The following is a 15,329-nucleotide window of genomic DNA, read 5'->3' on the forward strand; positions in this document are numbered from 1 at the left end:
CGTCTGCTAAACAGCTAGACGGAGCCACTAAATGGTGGTTGAAAATTTCTTCTAAACAGCTAGATGAATCCACTAAACAGTGGATAGAGATGTCTGCTAAACAGCTAGACAGAAAGACCAGCTAAACAGCTGATCATTTTTATTTTATTTTTATATAATTTTTTTTGTCGACCCGCTAAACAGCTGGTCATTCAATATTTTTTTGTTTTTAGTTTTTTTGTTTAGACCCGCTCTACAACTGGTCATAACATGTAAGAAAAATGAAAAAGACCGCTACACAGCTGGTCATAACCCTAAAAATCCTAATAATATATTTATTTTTCTTTTAGACCCGCTAAACAGCTGATCTTTTTTCTTTATTATTATTATTATTATTATTTCAACTCCTAATGAAAATGCCACTCCCCCACACTTAAACATTACATTGTCCTCAATGTAATTGAGTCATCCAACGTAGAAATTAAGATGGCAAATTCCAGCAAACACATGAAAGATAGAGGAAAGAAAACAAATCTGATGGGTTGACTCCCATGAAACGAAATCGTATGAGTTGACTCCCATAAAGCATAATCTTTGTATCCATGCTTGCGCACATAAAGAACCTCAAACAAGATGAGGCTGCACCAAAGTAAGCAGCAAAGCATATATATAAAGTCTGAAAAGTTGGGGATCGGTCCAACAAATCAGGTCAGCTGCAAATGTGAACCTGCAAACACTATAAACTTCCAAAAAGATGTGTAAATCCATTCCCAAAAGAAAACAGTCCTTAGTCGAGATAAATAAATCACTCACATGGACAACAAACATTAAATGTCTATTATTTTCTATTCGAGAAGCACACTCTAAATCAGGTTCTAAATTAGCTGAAATACATTCGGTCGACACATTATCTTCAATACAGATCATAGAAAGCAATGTATTGACAATGCAAAAAGGTACCGGATTATCAAACTCAACACAATGGTTTAAACCGTATCTAATTGTTCAAGTTTATCAAAATTAGTAACTCTTAAATCTGGTTCTAAGTCTGCGGAAATAACTTCCATTGTTGAGTTACCTTGATTAACTACTGGAAGTCGCAATGCATTGATAATATCAATAATCATGAGGTCATGGGAATCAGAAAAGTGGGATAAACAAACAGATAGGCAATCCCCGGCAGCGGCGCCAAAAATTGTTAGGCTTTCTGGATTTCCTATATAATAACCGCAATCGCACGGTGTCTAGCTAGTAGACAGAGGCAAGTATGGGTCGAACCCACAAGGAGCGGTGGAAATACTGATAATCAATATATCTAATCAGGAACAGAAAGAATATTTTTTTGGATTTTTAGAATTTGAAATGAAATAATAAAATCAAAGTAAACTAATAAAATGAATATAAAGGAAAAGTCGGTAACCAGGATTTCATGATATCCACCACTATCTCTATTTAATTCCTGAAATGAAACATAATCCATGAATTATTTATCGTTCGTTCTATTAACATCATCTATTATATGTATTAGAGTCGCAAATACCACTGGGACGCCCTAAGCATGGCACATCAAAAGATTAAACTGAAGCATGCACCATCAAATTGCATTAACGAGAAAGTTACACGAAACTAAATATAGGTTCACAAATTCTATATGGATTTTCTAAGCATAACCCATCAAAGAAATTAACCAAGCATGAATCATCAAATAATAAGACAAACATATTTGTAAAACTATCAATCACGCACATAGGTTTTAAAAACCGGTGAAGCAACAACTCATTGCATCATTAAATCAATATACAAAATCATGGAATTAATTTATTCAAATCATAATAGTCTTTTGCTAAATATTATTCGATTGAAAATAACCTAATACTCTTAAGTGGTTTCAACATAAACCCTAATTACAAGATTTAGTTAGACATGGCTTTCTCAAAAGCCATAAATAAATCAAAGAGAATCACTAGCAAATCAAAATGAAAACGAAATCACAAAAATCGCAAACCCTTCTTTCACTTTTTCGCCTCCTCTCCTTTAAGGTTTTCGGCTCTGTAGCCGCAACCTCTCCAGATGAAAACTCCAGCCGGCCTCCCCCTTTTCCTGTTCGTATCTTTTTCTTTATAATCTGCTACTGCTACCAACGACCTCGCAGACTGGCAAGGCCCAGTCCAATAACAGAACCCAACTCCAAAATCAAGTCACTAGCCAGTCCCGGTCACAGCACTAACTCCAAATTCTTCTAACTTTCTTCACCGACAGCAACCAATTTCCACATCACAAACTAATACCCAGTCCGAACACAGGCCATGTAGTTCCGACTCTTTACTGATTTCAGCCTCAACACCAATTACTCGGTCCACCAACTGAACTTCATCACCTATGTCCATCTACATCTCGCTCACAGCATCATCTCCAAACTGTGTACGATCGTCATTAACTAGCACTCATTTCAGCTTCCGACTTCAGGTTGTTGTATCTCCATCTTCATTCACGCCAAATCCAGCCAACATATCCATCGACTGCAACGGCTCTGACCATCTTGGATACTGCAAGCATCCTCCATTTGAAGTACAGAAAACAACCAATCGCCGAGCACAATTCAAACCATCTTATAACTTAGCTGCTTTTCATTCTCTCCATTTAGAACTTTCAACGTAACCCAATTTCAGGCCATGGCCTCATCAGTTTGGTGTGACATAACTCCTACAAACTGCATCACTGACTGTGACCAGCTCATGCAAATCATCTCTGCAAAATATCTTCGCAGCACCCATGTACTGCACATTCGTGCCAACACCTTGCTGCTGTTAGGAGAAGTACTCGAACTCCATCTAGTTTGTTGATGTCGCTAGGAAATAGAAACCCCAAGATCAAATCCTTTCGATCACCACCTCCGATTGCAACCGGCTCAATCCACAGCCATACAACGGCAGCAGCAGTAGACGTCTTCTTATCCCCACTTTCGGTGCTTCCTTTCGTCTTCTTTACAGATTCGGTGTTGCTGGTCCGTCTCGGCTTCAAACCATTCTGCAGATACTAAACAGATCAACCTCGTGAAGATTTGGTGACACAGCTGCTTGGATTTCTTTCGAACATCATCAGCTGCCTGCACTGCTCAGTCTTCAATTACATGCAGCTGAGTCTTGATTCATGCAATATTTCTTCAAGAACGACTGGCATCTTCCATGAGCCTCCATCTCGTCTCTGCCTAGCTAAACCCATTACTTGCAAAGAGCTACTGCCATGATGACGGCTTCCGAATCCAACTCCTTCCTTATAAAACTCGAGCCAATACCCATTGGTCTGTTAGCTTCTAACCCTTTCTAATGTCTTTGAATGCCTCTTCTTAATCTGTCCAGAACCTGTCACGTGCATGACCAAACAGTATCCCCTGCCTGTGAGTTGATGAAATAGTGGCAGCCAAATTAATTTTTCCTCCTTGATGCTATGAGGAGCATTAGGTGCTTTTTGTCGCGAACGCCACTATAAATCCCAGTTTAGCTAGTTATTTCTCCATTGATCGGGTTCATTTGTACTTTCTATAAAAGCACTAAAATAATATTATTAATCAAAATATCGAGTTCTAGTTAATATAAATATGGGTATAAAATGTAGCATTTACGTGCTTATCACTAACCTCAAGTAGAAGGATAGTATCATCGTTGTAGTTCGTTACTTATTCACATTCTTCAAGTCTTCGAAATAATACTTGTATGTCTCAACATTCCTAGACTTTCTAGTCTAACCTAAACGAAGTTGACTCTAGTATTTAATCAAGCGACTCTAGATGAGTTTTAATACTAAAATATGACAACCAAACTTGACATACCAACGCTTAGTGAGTTCAACTGAGCTATGCTCTAACATGGTCGATTGTGAGAAAACCTTCCAAAAGTTAAAGAAGCACCTCGCCAACATCCTAATCCTGCAGAAACCAAAGCCGAAGGAAATTTTTGCCATCTATCTAGCCGCTATCCGAAATGCAGTAAGTGCGGTTCTGGACAGAACAAAAGATAACAACGAGCAACCAGTCTACTACACGAAGATCGAGCAGTTCATCATCGCATTGATCTTCACAACAAAAAAGGTAAGGACATACTTCTTATCACACTACGTCAGGGTCCTAACCAAAGAGCAATCTGTGCAGTAATGAAGTATTCCAACAAAGTAGGAAGAGCTGCGAAATGGAATGCGCGGGATCGAGCAGTTCAACATCATCTACGAAAGAAGGCCGGTAATCAAATCTCAGGTCCTAGCAGATTTTCTCGCTGATTTGCCACTCAAGGATTAAAAAAAAGGTGTTCGACATCCTGAGATGGAAGATGACAAGGAAGATCCATTATCAGACATCCTCACACCCTCAAATGAAAAGAAGTAGGAAGTGTTTTCGACGGGTCAAATAATATAAAAGGTATCAGAATCGGTATCTTCGTAGTGACGTGCGCCAACCGGGAACCGAATAATCTACGCCTTCAGTCTGGAATTCAAAAAATGCACAAATAATGTGGCAGAATACAAAGCCGTTATTCATGCACTACGACTCATTCTTGAACTGGGAATCACCAACGTTCGCCTAACAAGCGATTCACAGCTGGTGATCAGGAAAATCAATCTGAAATACAATGCACATGATACCACCTTAAGTGCATACATGTGCTTAGCCCAGGAATTTGTATCACAGATAGGAAATGTCATTTTCTGACACCTCTACAGGAAGGAAAACCGACATGCTGATGCTTTGGCCTTCATATCTTCGATGCTATGAGACGAAAAGACAACTAGCATCATAATAGGAAGAGTGTACGAACCTTCGGTGCAGCTGGAAGCATCATTTGCAATAGGAGAAGGAGAGCTAGATGAAGACGTGGGCGATTTCATTCAACAAGAAGAACCATTAGATGATGAACCCAAAGTACAGAATCGGAGCAAAAGGATCTCGACTTCAGCGAAGATGAGGAAGAAGACCATTGGCGATTACCGATATATTCCTACTTGGACGACGGGACCCTGCCCACAGAAGCTAAGGCTGCACGAGAAGTTTAGTCAAAATCAGCGATATACAAACTGAGGGGTAGGGTGTTATATCGAAGATCGTTCTTAGGATCGCTCTTAAGATGTTTGTCAAGGACCGGGGGACTTCGTATACTCACCGACATTCATTATGGAGACGACGGGAATCATAGTGGAAGAAGGTCGTTGGCTCAGAAATCCCATATATAAGGATAATACAGACCATCCATGATTAAAGACGCAACCAATTTAGCAAAAAGGAGTGAGGAATGTCAGAGATTCGCGAGGAAAATAAGTACACCGGCTACCGATCTAAACTACGTCGCCAGTCCATGACCATTTGTGAAGTGGGGGATAGATATAATCGGACCGTTTGTCGAATGAACTGAAAAACGAAGATTTTTAATCGTGGCAACCGATTACTTCACGAAATAGGTGGAAGCAAAAGCTTTGGCCTATATCAGTGACATTGATGTTTTCACTTTCATTTTTGAGAACATTATATGCAGTTTCGGGATACCAACGACGATAGTCTCGGACAATAGAAAACGGTTGACCGGAAAGAACATAGATATGTTGTTCGACGCATTCCAAATCCAAAAGAATAAACCCACCCATATCTACCCAACATGTACAGACTGCAGCATCGCAGAGTCCGATACACAGAAAAGACTGGAAGAGAGACAAATAAAATACTAAATGCTCATAGACACTCCCATCGGTGGAAAGTTTTCAATTCTCTTCGCTTTCAGTTCTCAGGTTTTTATAAATCAATTCAAATCGTGTTATGGAATCGGAATACTTTCATAATCGTAAAGATGCTTTTTTGTTCAATTCTTGACTGCTTTCAACTTTTCTCCCCGCGGTCAATAACCTTTTTTTATCGTAGTTTTTTTTTTTATATAATACGTATCTAAATGTAAAAATAATACCTATCTAAATGTAAAAATGACTAATAAATGTAAAATAAGGTGAGCGGGAATCCATGCAATTGTGTTTAGAATGAGGACAAGGAAGAACTAGGGCATGGGCCTGAGAAGAATTTCTTTTGGGTTATTGATTCTCTTAGATTGATTCACCAAGGGATAACCAAGGAGTCGAGGATTGAGAAAATTGAGGGTGATAATACTTTCGTGCTCAAAACTCAATCTTACCATCAAGGAGAGTATGTAAGGATCTCTAGACAAAGAGAGGAGAAGGTGACATAAACTATACCATTCGCATTCCTAAAGGAGAGGCGAAGCTTGAAAGATAAAAGAATTGTGCCTCTAAAGAAGACGAATTTTCCAAAAGTGTAATAATCTTCTAGCTCCGAATTGCAAAAAGAACTGGGGTTAGTGAAGGTTTCCAGGAAACTGAACTGGAATTTTGTGGCGGTGCTAATTAAAAGGGAGATAGGCATAAAGAATTGGGGAGTGAAAGCTTAACAGAATTATCTGCTTTGGTTAAGTTGGAGGAGAACGAATGGATGAAAATTTGGAGTCCAAAGAAGTGGAAGTATAAAGGCATTGATGTTTGCTTTGTGCAATGGACTGGTAACTTACCAGTCAACCAAGCAAGAAAGGGTGGAGAAAAGACATCAAAGCAAAAGTTGGGAAATCTTATTAAAACACCCCACGTAGTTATCATTAGCAAGATCCTCAAATCGACTATCGATACTCTCTACAAAGTCAGACCAAGATATAGAAGATTTACCAGTTGAAAAATCAAAAAACCAAGAATCTGCTTTACCTTCCAAAGACATAGAAGCAAAACCCACCTTCTGTGGTTCCTCAACAAGATGGATCTGGAAGTATCTTTCACATTTACGGATCCAGCTCCTAGGATTTTCACTCTTGAACTCAGGTAGATTTATTTTTGGTGGTTTAAGTTGGGAAGTTGAAAGACTACCAGATGTGAAGGACGAATAAGTTTGAAAGGTGTGTCCAGAAGAAGAAGGAGGTGTGTTGTGAGAAGAAGATGGTTGGTGGTTGTATTGTAAGGATAAGATCTCAATGAGTTTATTCATCTTTGTATTTGTGGTTGTGGTTGCATAAGTGAGTTGTTGTAGGATAATACACAATTAACTTCTCACCATGTGATGTGGCCTCAGCAGTACGAGCAGCAGATTCACGTGAATGATTTTCAGAGAGATTTTTCAAAACTACTCAGATCTTTAGTTGTTGCATCTACATCTTTAATCGAAGGACCTCCAATCATGATGAATAACTGCTGGATGATACCAATTGTAATGGATTTGAGTACAAGAACAGTTAATGACAGGGACTAAATCTAGAGATCTTAAGTAACCACTGAACTCTTGAACTCCTCAGAGCCAATCTCTTTTCTTTCAATTCATTGATAAGGTTTCAGCTCATATATCAAGTTCTTTGAATGGCTAAAGACTAGAAACCCCAAAGAGTTCCAAAACTACAGCCCTACACGTGGGCATATCACGACCATCAACTACTAACGACGACTTAAACATTTAATTAAATTAAACAGAATTAATTAACTGCAAAACCTAATTAACAGCTTGAAATGTTAACAGATGGGGGCTGTCCAGGTACATGACACACACTTTAGCTAATTACGCTCAAACCAACCATGTTTCTAATCGGTGGTTCGTTTCTACCCCTCCTTGTATCGTTTCTCTCTTGCCAGAGGGAACATCTTCTGGTTTGGGTTTGTTATTTTTGTCGAAGCAAAAAAGAGCAAATCTACAACGGTGCTCCAAAGTTGTTGCACGATGCCACGCCATAACACGACTCTCTTGTCAAAGCAGCTTCAAAGATACTTTAGTATACACCAAACGAATGAAAATAATTTAGGAATAATCTGTCTGTACTATGGCATATTCATCAGGAAAAGGCATAAGGAATATCCTGAAATAGACATCGTAGTTTCGAAGATCTCCATTTGTCTTCCACCACGGTCTAACTAATGGTAAGAAATCAATGTACATAATTCTACTAATAACTAACAAGCCTAGGATAAGCAACACCTTGACTGTTAGCTGGAAGAAGATTATTGACGATAACTTGAGGCTGAGAGGGAAAATCCATCCATTTCCGTTAAAAACAGCATCTGAAATTAGCACTGCAGTTTTATTACAGGCTCTCTGGAAATGATGACACGTGTCTCAAATGAGACCTTTGCGTGACAAAGGCGCCATTGCTTTCGGATCGACAAGCAATGCCACCACCATCTCTAAAATTAGACGTTGCATTTATATCTCTCGTTTGTAAGAATCTCCTCTCATTCTCATTCCCTGTTATCTTCTTCACTTCACTCCCCATCTCTTAATAGTTTCTCTCTCTCATAGAAAACGTAAAGAAAAAATGGCAACTGAAACAGAAAAAATCACCAATCTTAAATCATCTGTTGCTGGACTCAATCAGATCAGGTTTGATTATTCATCTCATCATGCTAATTTCGATTTCAATGTTTCATTTATTGATTCTGCATTTAAGATTATATAGATCTGAGTTGTTGTATTTTCGGTAACATTTTGATTTGTTTTTCAGTGAGAATGAGAAATCTGGATTTATTAATCTCGTAGCTCGTTATCTCAGGTGAGATTTGAGTAAATCAGTCATTTTAATTTATTTTTGAATTGGTGTTCAGATTTGATGTTCTTCAACTTTCTTCTGATTAGCTGGAGATTTACATTTTTGGATCCGTGATCTTGAATTACATTTTGAACATTTTGATTTCTTTTTGCATTTTTATTGAATCTGGATTTTGATTTGTTATTTTTCTGGATTGAAGTGGAGAAGCTCAGCATGTGGAGTGGAGTAAGATTCAGACTCCAACTGACAAAGTTGTTGTTCCTTATGAAACCCTAGCACCTACTCCTGATGGTGAGAGTTCATATTTTCTATTTTGAATCTCAGCTTATCTTTGATTGATCATGCTTCGTCAATGTAGCATTTGTGCTGATTATTTGGATCATTTACTTTCAGGTGCCGAGGCAACAAAGAGCCTTCTGGACAAGCTTGTTGTGTTAAAGCTCAATGGAGGGTTGGGAACAACCATGGGTTGTACCGGTCCCAAGTATAAATACTCCCTTAAATCTTTATCTTATATTTAATTATATCTGTTTTGAATTGATAATCGTAGAACCTTGTGGAATCTGATATGATCCGTCTTAATTCTATATCTGCCATTAGTTAGTTGTGCTTTACGAGGATTTTATGCATAGCCTGAATTAGCTGAACATGGATTAAGGAGTTGAGACTGCATACCTAAAACACGGTTAACCAGGTCGTGGAATTGATTTAGGATGTTTACACAATATGTCATCCGCTTATAAAATCACCCTGATCCTGTCAAGATGTTGGGTTAAGTAGTGATATTTCTGATGAGTGACGAATCGTCCAGCTTTTAAAGTAGTAAAGTGCTTTTGAACAGTGAGTTCCTAGGTGAAGATGATGTACATCTCACTGATTAGACTATCTCTTCTGACTATCAGTCATTCTTCATCTCCTTGTTGGGAAAAACAGAAAATCTTGGCAGCGTTTTGACAAAATAGGCTTGGAATAAAATGGGAACACATTGTCACTGTTTCCAGGTTTTTCTGTAAATAGTGTATAGAAGATGTGCATGTGATCTTCGAAAAAGTAAGGCCAAGATTTAAAGTTTAGACATCGAGCCTTTCCAAATTTGCGAAGGATAATGGGCTGATGCGATTGGCAATTGGAAGGAGACCTGCCATCAAAGTTACTATCCGGTCACGTGGGTCAAAATAGATTAGTTGTATATGGTGGAATAAATGATCCTCTTTGAAAATTAGCTCCTATCATCCCTTTACAGCAAGGGGATGAATTTTCACTTGTCATGAGCATTGTCTGTTGGTTATTTTATAAATTATATCATCTGACATGCAAAGCCATGCAAAATAAGCAATAAACTAGGTTCCCTTATGTAAATTGCTTTTAATTTTTCGTGTTTATTTTTGTCTATCGATCATCTTCTGCCTTGCATAAAATTCTTCTCATAATGATTTGATTCCTATTCACTTCCAGATCTGTCATCGAAGTTCGTAATGGGTTGACATTTCTTGACTTGATCGTCATCCAAATTGAGGTCATTTTTGGAAAGTTCTGTCTCCTGTTTTCTATCTCCGTGCTTGCTTGTATATAACTTACCTTTTTTTATCTTATTTCATTTACTCCTGCAGTCTCTCAACACCAAGTATGGATGCAATGTTCCGTTGCTTCTAATGAACTCTTTCAACACCCATGATGATACACAAAAGGCAAGTTATTTGTATTGTTTCCTTCCTCAATTTTTTCTTTTACCTTTAGTTCGGAACAGAGTCAACACAATTGTTGTTTCATTACTTGCTTGATGTCTGATGTAGATTGTGGAGAAATATTCAAACTCAAACATCGAAATTCACACTTTTAACCAGGTTGATAACTCTAAAACTTTATCCTTGTTTAATATTGTTAATATCTACACTCTTTAATGAACCGATCACATAAAAGTCTTTCACTAAAATTGAACTTGGTGTTACAGAGCCAATATCCTCGATTGGTCGTTGAAGACTTTCAGCCTCTGCCTTGCAAGGGACAGACTGGAAAGGATGGATGGTATGCTCTTTCTTTTTCATTGACTCCCACCTATAGCTCTATAAATGTGTTATATTGTCCGAGTCAGGACACTGACGTCGCATACAGTTCAAAAAGAGAGGCTTTCTGCTATTCAGTTTTGGATTATTTTTATGGGGTTGTACTGTCAAATTTATGTTAAGCTTCAAATGGATATATCTAATTCAAACTTCGGGCTAGAATTGTTCTGCTCCACTGGCACTGTGTCCCGTGCATTATTAGGGACGTTTTGGTTGAAGTTTACTTGGTCTGTTTGTTCTGTTTTATTGGTAAATTTGAATTACGGGACAGTTTTCCAAGAAAATCAGAAAAATAAATGTGGGCAATGGCGCAATGCTTAATTAATTAACGTTTAGAAGATTGAAACCTTTTTTTTTCTTCCTGAGATTCTATGTAGAAGTTGCCTTAGTTTTGACTTGTCAATCGGCAAATGCTACTTTGACATATGCCTGTAGAAATTACAGAATATCTGTATGTCCATTTATCTAAATTAAAAATCTTTCTTTGCTTTAATGATAAAGGTACCCACCTGGTCATGGTGACGTGTTCCCATCCTTGATGAACAGCGGCAAGCTTGATGCACTATTGGCAAAGGTTTACTTAGGCAGCAATTTTGTTTTCATTTTCTCTCAGATGTTACATATTATGTGTTTTGTTTTCGTTGTTTGTTTTTACTGCCAAGCCCTTATGCTTTCCTCAATGTTGTTCAGGGTAAAGAGTATGTATTTGTCGCAAATTCAGATAACTTGGGCGCTATTGTTGATCTAAGTATCCTTTGCTGCAAGATTTGATTTACCAATATAAGCTATCTTAGGTTATTAACTACTGTACTTCTGCTACAATATAACAATTGGTTCCTTGACTGGATACAATAGAAATCTTGCATCACCTGGTCGAAAACAAGAACGAGTACTGCATGGAGGTATGTAATTTCAACTGACTGCTTTTTACTTGGTCCTCTTGCTAAACACCGAAGTACTATGTATCTGCAGGTGACCCCCAAAACATTGGCTGATGTTAAAGGAGGTACCCTTATATCTTATGAAGGAAAGGTCCAGGTATGTGGTAGTTACCAGAATTCTTCCTGATTTTACTTCATTTAGAAGATTCTCCTTCATCTTACATGATATCTTGATTTGGAAAGTGTTATAGTTCAATTACAATTTTACTGGGACATAAATTTCTACACAAAATTTGAGTAATAACCTACGTTTTAAAACTTCACGTTCTGTAACTAGTATGTCCCTGCATTTCGGGTTATCTTAGTAATGTCAGATTTTTCTTTTTGTGGAATCGTGATATCACATTTATTTAGTCATCTGCGTTGTAAGATATTATTACTTATTTCCTTCCCTTGTGAATTGCAGCTCCTGGAAATTGCTCAGGTTGCAGACGAAAATGTAAGCTTTGACCGAGAAGGCCCTTCCTGTTAACAGTTATCTTATAGGTGGCTTTTCATTTTAATTGTGCTTGTGCTGAAGAAAACTTCATTGGCTGTGCTTTCTGTTACTTCTAGGTGAATGAATTCAAATCAATTGAAAAGTTCAAGATTTTCAACACCAACAACTTGTACGTGAACTGGTTATCGTTTAACATCTGTACTTGTTGATTGATTAAATCATACCTCTAGATTGTTGTCCATAATGGCACAATAACACCTATTTTGGATCTAGGTGGGTGAATTTGAATGCTATTAAAAGGCTCGTGGAAGCTGATGCACTTAAGATGGAGATCATTCCAAACCCTAAGGTGGATATCTCTTTTACTATTGGACTGGACATACCTAAACTAACATGCTTCATCCGAGTTGCTAATGTAAGTTACTGGTGTTTTTCAGGAAGTAGATAGAGTGAAAGTCCTTCAGCTAGAAACTGCAGCTGGAGCTGCAATTAGGGTACTTATCTGATGATTCTCTTTTCACCCTATCCATTTTTGTTATCCCACTTGTAAGATGGGTCAATAAACCCCGTCATATGAGTGGGTTTGACTATTGAAGTTTTGCCATGGTGTTTGTTTGATCAATAATGCAAGTGGGTCAACAATCTTTGGCATACTAAACTGTTTGAAGCACTCTACTGTAGAAACTTCATGAATTAAACTGTTACATGATCTTTGGCATACTAATCTTTTTTTTTCGGAACAGTTCTTCGAAAATGCTATCGGTATCAATGTTCCTCGATCTCGTTTCCTTCCTGTGAAGGCAACATCTGATTTGCTCCTTGTCCAGGTTATCCTAAACCCAGAATGTTGTTCATATTAATGTCTAATTGTAAGTCCATATCTTTAACCTATTAATCTCTTTCTGCAGTCTGATCTTTACACCTTAACTGACGGATTTGTAATCCGAAATAAAGCTAGAACTAATCCTGCAAATCCATCAATTGAATTAGGACCCGAGTTTAAAAAGGTAAAATCCAACTTAAGTGTGGTTAGATGAGGAATAGGTGATTTCCGTTTATAACTGAGTCTGAATGTTTTTCTTTTGTTATATTTCCAGGTTGCCAGCTTCCTTGGTCGATTCAAGTCCATTCCTAGCATCATTGAGCTTGACAACTTGAAAGTGTCGGGTGACGTGTGGTTTGGTGCCAATATCATTCTTAAGGTACTAAATTTGACACTGTTTTTTTTTTTTTTTTTACTTTCGAAAAGATATCTCCTTGTGATGTTTCTTCTTTCAAACAAAATAAAAGAATGACATACTGATTACCATAATGAACATAATAGAAACACCGAGTTATATCCATTCCTGTTGATATCTTACTTCGTTAACTATGCTATACCTTATGGCTGTTTGATGCATTCGTTATTAATTATGTAATAACCGAGTCAGCACTGCATTTTCTGTTAGATATATTTAACTCATTCATGTGATGGTTATTCTTCAAGGGGAACGTGACAGTCACTGCGAAACCTGGGGTGAAACTTGAAATTCCAGATGGAGTTGTACTTGAAAACAAGGTAATTTCTTTTGAAATGCTTTTTGGGGTATCTGTATCACACTCTTTTGTGCTGGTGGGTATCAAAAGAAAGCTACTATTATTTCCTTGATTAATTTATTTTTGGCCTTTTTTTTGTTGTTGCATGCAGACCATCAGTGGCCCTGAAGACATTTAAGAGAAATGAGGCTTTCTCCATTTTGCAGTTGTGATGGGCAATATCCACATCGAATGTTGTATTTTTGGTTTTGTATGTCTGTAAAGCTGTAAAGGCTTCAATGACGTTAAACTGAGAACTTTCACCATTAAGAATAAGCACTTATCTCTGTGATGTTCTGTAACACCTCTCTTAAACTCTGATGCTCCTAGTAGTTAAAAAGAAAAGGTGGATCTGTTGTATGGCTGAAGTTTACGTGCTTGTAAGTGTTGTCATTCATATCGTTTGTCCTGACCTCTTTAGCAATAGTACGGTAGCATCAGTGTGTGAACATATCAGGTCTTTGTGTCATCTGCAGCTACAAAACTAACCATCATGTAGGCATGGAGTTCACACGTCAGGATATAGTGTTCTTCAGATGTAACCCCGTCAGGCTATAGTGTTCCTCAGACGTAACCCCGTGTACTTGGCAGGTCGTAGCTTATTTACTGCATATGGAGACATAATTTTTCTGCAGCAAAAATCGTGCTCAATCCATGACTATAACCAGGGCCGGTCTTGACATTTTGTGGCCCCAAGCAAAATTAAAAATTGTGACTTCTGATCCTAGTTAGCAATTCGGGATTCGGCAAACGTACGGAACGGCAAACGTACGAGTATTATACGGTTTTGTAAAATTCAGATTCGGTCCAAAATTCGGTCAACGGGACGTGATTCGTCAGTAATTCGGAACGGCATACGTATGTGTATGATTCGATTTATAAATGTGAGTTCGGCTTTGAAAATTCGGTATCTATATATAACAAATAATTTGTATTTATAAGGTCATAGACCAATTTTTATGCATATGTGTGAGTTATTTAAAGAAAAAATAAACTTAATACGATGATATTAATAATATATACAACATTAGTTATCCAAGAGGACGTCGTATGCTGGTTTAGATGCTTGGTTAGTGAGTTTGAGATCTCTCTCACCTTCACCTTCAAATCTCTTCAGTCGTTTTTGTTTCATAAAAATCACAACACGTCTAATATTCGGTCGTGTATGCTCGGGAGGCAGTAAAGCCCAAAAAATGGAGTCTTTGAAAAGTAAAAGCTAAAGAATTTATGGCGAATTAAGTGGACGTATCATTCGGGATACGTAAAATTCGTGAACGGTTCGCGAATAATTCGGGAATGCCACATAATACGCGACTTGGGTTCGGAGTTGCAAACGTACGCGAATAAGACGGTAAAATTCGTGATACGGAAAAATTCGCGAACTTACTAACTAGGCTTCTGATGAGCAAGCCAAAATTTCTTTCTAGAATGCCTAATCCTACGTGTATATTGTTGATTTCGAAAGCAAAATAAAACTATAAAGTAAATTATCTACTTAAGTTAGTTTAAAAAGATTATGGGCTGTTGAAATTATTATGTAACAAAATTTTGACTATTTTGATTTGCAAAACAAAATCGTCTTAGATGTTTATTCATCTATAGGCGTATTCAACTATTTTAATTATTTTGAGGGTGTTTTCTTAATAAAATTATATGAATTTTTAGTTATTGCTTATTTAGTCCCACAATCTCTAGCATGTATAGGCAATGTTATGCTATTCATGATAATTTATCAACTCACGTATAGACTGATTCAAGACTTGTTCACGAG

At 37.5% G+C, this 15,329-nt stretch overlaps 1 protein-coding gene across 1 annotated transcript; it reads left to right on the forward strand.

Annotated features, from left to right (window-relative positions):
* The first annotated feature begins 8,177 nt into the window (after nt 1–8,177).
* LOC113298328 (UTP--glucose-1-phosphate uridylyltransferase-like) lies at nt 8,178–13,955 on the forward strand. Its single transcript, XM_026547038.1, has 21 exons — nt 8,178–8,374; nt 8,496–8,543; nt 8,740–8,831; nt 8,934–9,024; nt 9,996–10,056; nt 10,151–10,228; nt 10,334–10,384; nt 10,492–10,565; nt 11,105–11,177; nt 11,294–11,351; nt 11,459–11,505; nt 11,576–11,641; nt 11,951–11,983; nt 12,100–12,152; nt 12,257–12,332; nt 12,421–12,477; nt 12,727–12,810; nt 12,892–12,990; nt 13,081–13,185; nt 13,470–13,541; nt 13,671–13,955. Exons 1-21 carry the CDS (start codon nt 8,310–8,312, stop codon nt 13,695–13,697), a joined length of 1,410 nt encoding a protein of 469 aa, XP_026402823.1. The 5' UTR covers nt 8,178–8,309; the 3' UTR covers nt 13,698–13,955.
* The last annotated feature ends 1,374 nt before the right edge of the window (nt 13,956–15,329 follow it).

The sequence above is a fragment of the Papaver somniferum genome, chromosome 7, assembly GCF_003573695.1.
Source record: "Papaver somniferum cultivar HN1 chromosome 7, ASM357369v1, whole genome shotgun sequence".
NCBI classification, from domain to species: domain Eukaryota; kingdom Viridiplantae; phylum Streptophyta; class Magnoliopsida; order Ranunculales; family Papaveraceae; genus Papaver; species Papaver somniferum.

Bases quoted from the DNA above. Each gene is read 5' to 3' on its own strand.
- LOC113298328 (XM_026547038.1), top strand. From the start codon at position 8,310: ATGGCAACTGAAACAGAAAAAATCACCAATCTTAAATCATCTGTTGCT. The intron at 8,544-8,739 runs GTGAGATTTGAG...TCTGGATTGAAG, and splicing joins CTCGTAGCTCGTTATCTCAG to TGGAGAAGCTCAGCATGTGG. The intron at 12,478-12,726 runs GTACTTATCTGA...TTTTCGGAACAG, and splicing joins CAGCTGGAGCTGCAATTAGG to TTCTTCGAAAATGCTATCGG.